At 41.6% G+C, this 10,859-nt stretch overlaps 1 protein-coding gene across 1 annotated transcript; it reads right to left on the reverse strand.

Moving 5' to 3' along the window:
• Positions 1–4,569: 4,569 nt before the first annotated feature.
• LOC112192369 (U-box domain-containing protein 16) lies at positions 4,570–7,114 on the reverse strand. The gene has a single exon (XM_024332056.2). It carries the CDS (start codon positions 6,717–6,719, stop codon positions 4,680–4,682), a length of 2,040 nt encoding a protein of 679 aa, XP_024187824.1. The 5' UTR covers positions 6,720–7,114; the 3' UTR covers positions 4,570–4,679.
• Between the last annotated feature and the right edge of the window lie 3,745 nt (positions 7,115–10,859).

Consider the following 10,859-nt stretch of genomic DNA (forward strand, 5'->3'; position numbering starts at 1 on the left):
CGTTAGGATCACCTAGAGCTTTGTTCAACACTTCTTTAGCCTGGTTCAATTCGGCTCTCTGCATGGCAACCTCTGTTGCAAGATTAGAACCATCCTTGCAAAGACCTGCTAATTCTGACGCGATCTGCTTGGTTTGGCTCGTGATAGCTTTTATAATTTCTTTTTGATTTTGACTCTGCTCATTAGAGATACCTCTGGCATAGGCCCCTACTGCATTCTCCGATCGTGCGATTTGTTGCTTAGTATCCTCGGCACGTTGGGCAATGCGCTGGTCCAGTTCGAGTATAAGGTGGTCTGTTTTCGCGGTTTCCCTATCAAAGTCAGCTGCTACCTTCGCGTGATGGTTCTCGATATTCTCCATGATGATCGCGAGTTTTTCCTCGAAGGTCACCTCCTCTGGAATAGGATTCGGAACGAAAGCCTCTATTTCTTCACTTTCAGCGGCATCAGAAACAACGGTAGTGTTGACAGGCTCACTTGCCTAGTTAGTAGTGACACTTTGACCCTCAGTAGCGGTCGGGTGATTCTCTCCCTGTTCAGTTGACATGTTGGTTGATTTAGGGTAACAAGAGAACCTTTGAGTCACTTGTTCTTCAGAAAGACCACGACAATCCGCGCGAAAGTGCGGTCTGTGACTGGAGGTCTTATGCTTTGAGCAGTTAGCCTAAACCTTTTGATAAGGGTTTTCGCTTGACTTCCTAATGGTTACGTTCGCGAAAATCTAAGAGGTCCCACTGGGCATGCCAAAATATTTGACACGAAAATCTATGCGGTACAAACTGTCTCTTTTGAATGCTAGAGCGTACCAGCACTGTGGGGTGTAGTCGTCGGGGCGTCCCTTGACCTGACTTCTTGATCAAGCATTATGGACGAGGAGAACACCAACCTCATCACAAGACTCTTTTCCTGCCTTCCAAGAAAGGACTTCTTGCCTTACTGATAAGGGCTTTGGTTGTGATCTCTTCGCGTCACCGAATCGATACTTAGTGTTGTAGACTAAGCAGAGCAATCACTGGGAAGTTTGGAGAAAGCACAGGAGTTGCTAAAGCTTGACTTTAGCTTCGCGGGGGTTGCGAGTGCGTTACCCTTGCTTCGCTGGTAGTATCGATGGCAGTAGCACTAACAATCGGCTCTTAGAGAGACTAGGACTGGAAGTACGATCGCCAGGTTTCAACTAGGTTGAAGGTTTGCTCCGGGGAGGCTTGATAATCCTAGGGATTGATTGATTTAAGAGTTGTCCTTGATTTGTCCTTGAAACCTAGTATTTATACCTAGGGTTTCGGCGTTTCTTTGCCATAGAATGATTATTGATTGAAGTTTCCTATTCAATCTCCACTACCTGACTCCAATAAGGGCTCATTTTCCTTATAGGTTTCGGAATGGGCGAAGCTGTAACCCAATTCCAAGTAGACTTATTTTTGGTCTGCATGTATCAGCCTGCTATGCTAAATCCACTAAAGGATCTTGCCACAATTACTTTTGGGCTCAAACATAACGTACACCATCTTTTTTTATATCTAGGACAATATCCAAGAAATTACAGGGTTAGCAGAAAATGAACATGTCATTTGCTTTGAATTGTTAATCATTACTGAAGTCTTCATGTGATGATCTTCACAATATGTGCTCAAATGTAATGAGGGGATTTTGATGATAATCATAGGAAATTCATTGGCATGGTTATCTTGAGATGAATTGTGAGGGGCAATTCTGGAGTATGGGATGCATTTCAGACCTCCTTATGTCTCGTTAAACATTATTGATCTAAAATCCCCTACCATAGCTTGCCTTTATAATGTTCTTGACCTCTATGTTCCAGACTCTTCAATTCGGGACGGAAAGCTTGGTGTCCAATATGGCAAATCGATAGAGATTCTTAACTACATATCATGGTCTGATAGGTTTTCTTTATCTTCCACCCCCATTTGTTGGCAACTATTGGTTATCTTTGAATATTCAGTCCAGAAATTGATTCACTCTAGGCATTTAAAGACCTCTTAGCTGCCGCCCTATCGGCAAAAACTGAACTTCACATTTGGACTAATGAACTTTTCGCAGGGAGTATTGTGCTCGATCAGTTGTGTTGGCGGATTGCCAAAAGCAACCTTTTCATCCGATGGATGAAAACATATAAATTGAATGGTCACACCTTACAAGTCCTCTACATGAAACTATAGATCTTTGTCACTAGTAGCGTCAGGGGCGGACCCATTCCAAGGCCTGAAGGGGTCCAGACCCCCCTAGATGTTTTGGTAAATCTCAATTAACTAGCAAATTAGGCTTTGAGATTTTTAAAACTGAGCTTCATTCAACCATTGGAACCCCCCCCCCCTTCTGTCCCAAAAATTTCTCATAAATCATAACTAATCAAAGTTCAAAACAGAAATCAATAATATTAAGAAACTAAATTAGTTAGTTTACTAATTACTTAACTATTTATTTCGTAAATTATATACTTTATTATTCACCCAACAATAAGATTTATTACTGTACCAAAAAAAAAGGTATTTAAAAAAGAAAAGTCGCAGCCACTCTCTCTAACCTAGGGTTAGGGTTTTTTAGCCTCCTGCGTAGCTTATTCTCTTTGTCACGTCAATGACAACGATCGATGCAATGGCAACCCGCCTGGCCTCCTCCCTAGCCCTGGCTGACGGGAAGAAACCAGTGGATCTACGCCCATCCAAGGGATTGAGACAACCTGAAGCATTCATGATTGGCAAGCTCCTTACAGCGAGGGAATACTCTCCCAGATCGTTCCTGGGCATATTTAGAGCTGCATGGAGGAATAAAGGCAGCCTCTGGGTGGAGGAAGTCGGAGAAGATGACAGAGTTTTGCTCTCCTTCACAGACCCATCTGATGTTGATAGTGTCTGGAAAGGCGGACCATGGGGCTATAACAGAGCTTCGATAGCCCTTTCATCGTATGACGGTGTCAGCTCGGCGGTGGATGTACCCCTCACGAAGTCATCATACTGGATGACGCTACAAGGAATACCACCGGCATTCAGATCGGAGCGCAGCATGCGCCTCATTGGCAGCACAATTGGCGATCTCAAGGAAATCGATTGTCCGACATTCAGGAATCGAGTCATGCGTATTCGGGTTGAGATCGACTACGTGAAACCTCTGTTGTTCCATCGTCGATTCTAGGTAGAAGATGAAGTCCAGTTCATAGTGCAGTTCAGGTATGACAAGATTTTCGGTCGCTGCAGCACTTGTGGATTGGTTACTCATGTTGGCCTCCTCTGCTCCGGGCCGGAACTAGTTGAAGACAATGATACACCGATGGGGGCAGTAGCACCACCCACGGCTTTAGCTGCCATGCGGGAACAACCTGTACCGAACCCTCATTCTACTAGGGTGGTGATCAATAACCAAAATCTAATATTCAAAGCTCAGGTACCAAGGAGTATACCAGAAGCTCTTATTCCTCAATTGATGATGAACATGCAACGACACAAGCGACAGGTACATATTTGGGAACTGCCTGAACCAAGACTCAATGAGAACCCAATCATCGGACTACGTAGGATTCGGGAAAATGATGAGGTAACAATCTCTCCTAAAAAACTCTGTTTGAGTCTTGCCATTGGAAAGAACAATCTGGATGCAGTGAACATGGGATTACTAGAGGGACCTTCCAATACTATCAAACAGCCTAAGAGGAAGAGGGGACGCCCAATTGGCAGTGTCAGCAAACTACCATATGGGACAGCAGGAAAAGGGAAGAATGCAAAGAAAGATGGAGAATCTGACAAGACGAAGAGCAAGAAGACCAACCTGATGCCGAGGTTGTTGGCTGCTGATGAGTCTGAGGTAAGTACAAGCTCTAACCCTAAGGGGAAAGAGCAGGTGCTTGCTTAAGATATCAAAAATTTCAAGACATTCTGAACTTCAAGCCTTCTCAAGTGGGAGTGATTTCTATATGCTTCTCTAAGATGTTTCTAGTTGATATGTGTACCACAATTGAGTGCTGGCAGATTAGACTAGATGAATGATTTTGCCTTAGGAAGTGAGTTTATTCTTGCTTAGTTTGTTGGCTTGCTGTTTCAGCGAGCAACCATTTAGACTTTAATGAGTTTAGGTGTGACTTAGATAGGACATCCGGTTTGTTCCAGCTCTTCTTATGTAAGTTATGTTAGACTTTGGCATGTTTATTCATGGCTTTGATATCTAATAAAATCAAATCCTTTCAAAAAAAAAAATTACTGTACCCAAAAAATAATTATACTAGTCTTTTGTCAATTAAGACAAATGAAGTCTGATATGCATGACTAATTTTTGGATAAATTATAAGGGAATTAATTTTTTTAAAAAAAAACATAAACTACTAAATGAATAATAGTTATAATGTGCATTAGTTTATACACAACAGGGATCCGAGCAAACATTTTAGAAGGTTTCTGTGCAAACACATCTGACAATATTTCTTCTAATATTTTTCAAGTATTTTTTTTCAAAAATAAAAATATACGTAACGGCTTGGACCCCCCAAGATTTAAATCCTCGTTCCGCCTCTGAGTAGCATTATAAATCAATAACACGAAAGTTCCAAACAAACACCATTGCTAAAAATAAGAATGAATGAATGAATGAGATATACCATTGATCGTTTCACCAAATTAACCAAAAATAAAGAAAAACCAATTCACTATCAACATTTACACATTGAATCAAATTTAGCCAGACACCATTGCTGTCGTTGATGAACTCACAATAGTCGAATACCCTTCCACTACTTGATCACCCTCCAATCCGGCCGCCCATCTCCTCAAGATCCTCAACAACGACGCCGCTTTCCTCCTCGCCCTCACCGTCCCCGTCCCCATCAATTCCCATATTACCCTCTCTATCCCCGAAACCGACACCAACTCCGCCACCATTTCCGACCCCCCTTTTCTACAAATTGTCACAAGTGTCGCCGCCGCGCTCTCCCTCGCCCTATCCGACCCTTCTCTCAACACCACTCCCAAATGCCTGATAGCCCCATACGCCGCCGCAATTGCCCCCATCCCTCCTCCTCTCACCACCACTTCCAACACCGTCACCGCCTCTTCCGGTAGCCCCTCCATTACTTCCATCGTCATCTCCACCACCCCGCATTCCACCAACTTCGCCACCGCCTCTCTTTCTCCCGCCAAATTCAATATCGCCACCATGGCGTCCCTTTTGGAAAACCCGGGTCCCTCCCTGGCCAAGTCCACCAATGCCTTTATGACACGTGCCTTCCTCCCTAGTTTCTTCCTGTACGCTTGCACACCTGATAAGCTGAATATCGTAGCCGCCGCGTTCCCTTTAGCCTCCCACGTGGCACCCGAACGAAGCACCTCAATGACGCCGTTTAAGGCTCCGTCAGTGTCCATGATCCTTGCTTTGTTGGCTTCGAGTATTGAGAGGTTGAGGATCGTCGTGACGGCGTTCACCTGTAGGTTCGGGTGGTCCCGACCGGCGTCCGAGCCTAAATGACGTACGAGCAAAGGAATCGCTCCAGCTTCGGCAATGCAGGCTCGGCAGTCCGAATCAGTCTTGGCCAGGCTACGAAGCTCGTAAACGACGCCGTTGGCAGCCTCGATTGACTGGGCGAGGGAGAGTTTGTTGACCAAAAACGACGCGGTCATCCTGGTGGCTTCTAACGCCGCCTTGTTCTTCTTGACGGCGCTGACTTTATCCTTATTCTCGGCATGCTCGAAAGGGATTCGCTGCTCGCGGCACCACATGGCGATAAGATTTTTCAAAGCGCGGTTGGGTATCAAGTTCGTGTGGGCCAGCGTCTGACCTGTCTTGGGACACGTATTGTGTCCTGATTCGATCCACAGCTTGATGGACTCACGATCGTATGTCTGACCGGTGGCCACGGCGACCGGGTCCCGCATAAGCTCTAAGCTGATCGGACACCGGAAGTCCGCCGGGAGGTTTAGCTCCGAGGAAGATTTCAGGCGAGTGAGATCGGAACTTGGAGTTGAAGCGCCGAAGAGGACACATTTGGCGTAGCGAACGAGGCCGATGAGGGAAACCAATTGGGATTTGGACTTGTCGTCGGCTTGGTTCTGAAACTCGTCTTGGAGAGACTCTAGCTCTTCTTTACATTTGGAAGAGTCTAGAATTCCTAACTGGACAAAAATCTCGGAGAGCTTGGAGTGGTCTGGAATGATTTCCTTTTTGAGGCGATCGAGCATGGAGCAGACTTCGAGGCGGAGATTATCATCCTTGGGATCAACAAAAGCGTCCTTGCTTCGTGCGCACTGTGCGCGGAGCAAGGCGACGACTTCCTCGACGTCTTCGTTTAGGTTAAGCTCCTTGACGGGGAGAATATCGAGCAAAGTGGATAGATCAAGAGTCAGCTCGTGGAAGCTGTTGGCGAGGGACTCGTTTTGGATGAGAAGCCACATCTTGCTGCCGTGAGAAGAGTCTTCGATGAGGGTTTGGATTCTCTGCAGCAGTATGTACATTTCTTGGAAACATAAGAGAGCGGAGGGAGAGAGGTAGGTGATTGATGATCGAACTAGGTCTTCGAAGAGGAAGGCAAGAAGCTTGGCTTTTCGAGTCATGGATAGGGTGGTTCGTCTGAGGAGGAAGCTGCGGGATTCGAGGGAGGATATTTCCTGGCAGAGGTGGAGGAGAGAGCGGAGGAGGCTCTGGTCGGAGAATTTGGGAGACATGAAGGCTCCTGCAGATGGCCGCCGCTTTCTGGGCGGGAATGCTTGTGGAGGAACCGCCATGAATTGATGATTATCAGAAAGTTTGCTTTTTGTGGTTATGATGATCAAGGAGAGTAGAAGGAAGGGGAAAGGTCTAGAGTTTGGAGTAGAATATAAACAAAGGAGTTGGCTTTTTGGTTTGTATTTGTGTTTTATAATGCAAGGATTAGGGTCCTGGTATTTGACTGTTTTTGGTTGGCATTTTCAGCAAGTGATAAACATGGGCCGTTTTGCTTGGTATAATAGTAGCAGACAACGACGATGTGATCAAAATCAAGTAGCCAGACCATTAGGAGCCGTTTGATTAAGTCCACAGAAATGCCAAACTTTACCAAATCAGCGAGATGAACGGTTCTGAGTTGAACTGCCGCCGGCAAGAAGATGAAAGAGACAAAGTTGTGAAGATGAAAATAATAGTATTAAAGATGTGATCGATCTGGTATGCACTTACAAGGGCTACGTTAGGTAGAGAGTTGTTAGTGGACTTGGCTTTCATCGTCATCCACATGCCATTTGCCAATCAAGACATTCATGCATCATTTAGTTTAATTTTGCGCCTTTTTCTTCATCTTTTGGAATACTTAAGACGGACAACAGACCAAGGAAAGGGGTAAGGCATTAGGCATTGGTAGGATGGGGCTTTCCCTCGCTTAAACGTAATTCCATACGACTTAGGGTCGTTAATGGAGGCTTAGTTGGGAGGTTTTATTAAAGGATATTATATATGTTTCAACTTTTATCACCGATATGTAAAACCAATTTCAAACCTCGTCATACTTGTTGTCAAAAATATGAGAGTTGCTTTAGATGAAACGGATTATGATATGATGTTTAATATTCAATTTTAAATAATTATAAAGAAAATTGGAATACAATTCTGATTATGAGTAAATGTCAAAATTTCTAAAATGAAACATATAGTTGACTTTGAAATAGAAAATGCATATGTAATTGTAATGTACACAATAAAGGACATGTAATATTAATAAGCATTCTCATTTTCAATCATTTGTATTTTCAAAGTTTGAGATTTCAGTATTTTGAATTTGATTTGCGTGTGTCAAAGTCAGTTCCAGATCCAAATTTGTTAGAATCAAACTTTTCAATCTAGTACTCCTAATCCGAACAGTCACTAACACATCGGTATAATTACCTAAAGAACCATTAGTCGAATTCACGCAGCACGCCATCAAAAGCCCAGAGCCCTTGAAAGATTTTTGACGCTGCGGTAAGCAATCCACACAAGCCCTATACACAAACCCTGAATCCGGACATTAATAAGTGGGGCTTTAGTTTGTAGGTAGAGTTTTGAAGCAACATACTTAAGTGAATAAATGATCACTACATTTAATTTCAGTGAAGCATATCTATCGTGTCAATAGCACGTAGGATGGTCACTTCAACTGAATCCTGACCTTATAAGTTTGTCCCCAGAAAGAGAAGAAGAGTATATTGATTAAGAAAGGAGTGCTTTTAACTACAACTCATTGAAGTTTGGTTTTGTTTTAAGGTTGGTTCCAAATCACTTAACGCAAAGGAATATTTTACAGCTCAGAATAGCTAGCAGCTGAAAATTGGAACCGTATTTATATGTAAATTGATGTAATGGCGCACCGAACTTTTAAGCTGTAGTCATTATCAACCTAAAGTATAAACAAGGAAAAGAAATAAAAGATTCTCAAAGACTGAAGAATTTGGTGAAATTCTATTTCTGGATCGCCAACACCTTACCAGCTAAGTATATTATGTCAAATAAGAATACGCGCTAACACATAATATGAATATGTTTCTACTTTTTTCATATTTTCTTTATGGTGTCGAAATCCAATTAGTTGTAGTTTCTGGCATCAGATGGCAGACCGATGCTATTTAAGAATAATCATTAGATTAGAGATTACTTTGGTTATGGTTGGTCACAACAACCACTTCCATAATTGAAGAGAGACAGGCTTGGCCACTAATTAGCTAAGATGCTTAGTCTTGAGAATGAAGTTAAAATTACGAACCACAATCTTAAATCATTGTCTTGTGATTAATTTTTTAGTAGAGAAGTGTACCGCTGGTCACAAAATTTGCCTCCAAAACATTGAGTATTGGCCAAAATAACCCAAACATTGAGTCACCGTGGCAACGTTGCCCGCGCAAGATTGCAGGCTACGAGGCATCAGCTGACGCAGTCGGAAAGATCACCTAAGGTTTACAAGCAATAAACCTAGAACAAAGTTTCTGGAGTCCACTAAAGATAAAAAATTAAATCTTAATTTAATTGATAATATGATAAAAGATGCGTTCTGCAGCCGCTTAAGGCTGCTTAAATAAGATAAAATAAACCCTAAAGCCCATGGGTAAAAACGAAACAATCCAAAATAGACTACAAAACAAAATTCGGAAAAAATAGAAAAACGGCGTTTTGAGGCCCTAAACGATCCCGAAAACCACAAAAAGCCCACAGCTCATGGCAAAGCAATAAGTCTTGTTCCTGACGCGATTCCCTTTCTGGAAAGCTATGGCGCGCCCCAATCGGACACCGAGCTCATTCATGGGTACTAGTACCTTTTCTTTTTCCCCATTTTGCGCGATCAAACTGTTCCTTGAATCAGGCTGCCATCCGTTCTGCATTATCAGCTCAGCCCGGACAAGAGGTGAGGCCAATAATATAAGAGTAAAGAGTTGACTCGAGCCATCACCTACTAGTAAAAGGAGCAACCCACACAGATTTTATGCACACTGACTCACACACTGATAAATCAGTGTGTTTTAACTTGTAAATACAGACATCCGTGAGAAATGAATGACTGGGTCCCACACAAGAAAGTGCTTACACATCTACCTACTAAAATCTGTGTGTCTAGATTTTCTCATAAATGTCTGTATGTACCAAATATTTGGTATATACTGATATCTGTGTATAGCATTTATACACAGATATCTGTAACGAATAGCAAAATTACAATTTGCAAGATGAGTTTAATTCATAGAGACATCTGTTACAACGACTTCCACACTGTCATCCGTGTGAATGTGAAATAACCACTGATATATGTATGAAGTTTTACACAATTATCTATAGCAACTGCTACTTTCCCACAAATATACATGTAAATATTTAATTGACCATATGGATGTGACATGTTTGCATTTCACACGGAAATTAATCTGTATTATTACTGTTAGTACACACTGATATCAGTGTGTACTGAGGAATGTGAAAAGGGGCCGGACTGATATTTGTATTAAGTTTTGCACAATTATATGTAACAATTACTATTTTCTCACATACGTCCGTGTGAGTATTTGATTGATATACGGAAGTGACATGTTTGCATCTCACACGGATATCAGCCTGCATTATAGTTATTAATACACACTGATATCAGTGTGGATTGAGGATTAAAACGATCAGACACAAATCAACCCCTTATGTGTCTCTATCCATTCTCACTAATCACTGATCTTCTCTTCCTTCTTTATTTTAATGGAGTCTTCATTTTGATGGAAGCACTTCCTCATCATAGTTCTCTTCCTAAATAATCTTCAAGAGGTATTGCTCTTCTCTATCTACCTCATATTAGAAGTAGTCTACAATTTTTTATCTCATTTTTTGTCAAATTTTACCTCTTTGGATAAAACAGATGTTATAGTTCTTCAATGAAAATTTCATTATATAAATTAGTTAGTTATTGGTTTTATGTTATAAAGAATTATGATAAATTGGTTTATATATGTGTGTGTAATTCTTTTGTTATAAATGCTTGATCAGTTATGTAGATTCATGGTATAATTTTTAGATTTTAGATTTTTTTTTATCAAAGATTAATATTGCATTGCTGGTATATTTTTGTTTGAAAAATTGATTGTTATAAATTATAAGTTATAGCATTCAATTTTTTTAGATTATTCATTCACTAAAATCTTAGTACCCGTTTAAGAATTAGGTATTGGAATTTGATGCCTCCATGCCTAATTCTTAAATTGTCCCATTTTAATTTAGACAGTTTAGTAATGTTGTATTATGTATTGCCTGTTATATCTATTTGTTGTTACATGTTTACGAAATTTTCGTCGGCTTGAACTTATGATCCCATTGTGCATATTAAGTTTGTGTACATGTAGGATCACAGGCGGAGTGCTACTGAATTTTTTAAAAACATGTAGCATTAG

The sequence above is a fragment of the Rosa chinensis genome, chromosome 3 (genome assembly GCF_002994745.2).
Source record: "Rosa chinensis cultivar Old Blush chromosome 3, RchiOBHm-V2, whole genome shotgun sequence".
In the NCBI taxonomy this organism is placed as follows: domain Eukaryota; kingdom Viridiplantae; phylum Streptophyta; class Magnoliopsida; order Rosales; family Rosaceae; genus Rosa; species Rosa chinensis.

Bases quoted from the DNA above. Each gene is read 5' to 3' on its own strand.
- LOC112192369 (XM_024332056.2), bottom strand. From the start codon at position 6,719: ATGGCGGTTCCTCCACAAGCATTCCCGCCCAGAAAGCGGCGGCCATCT.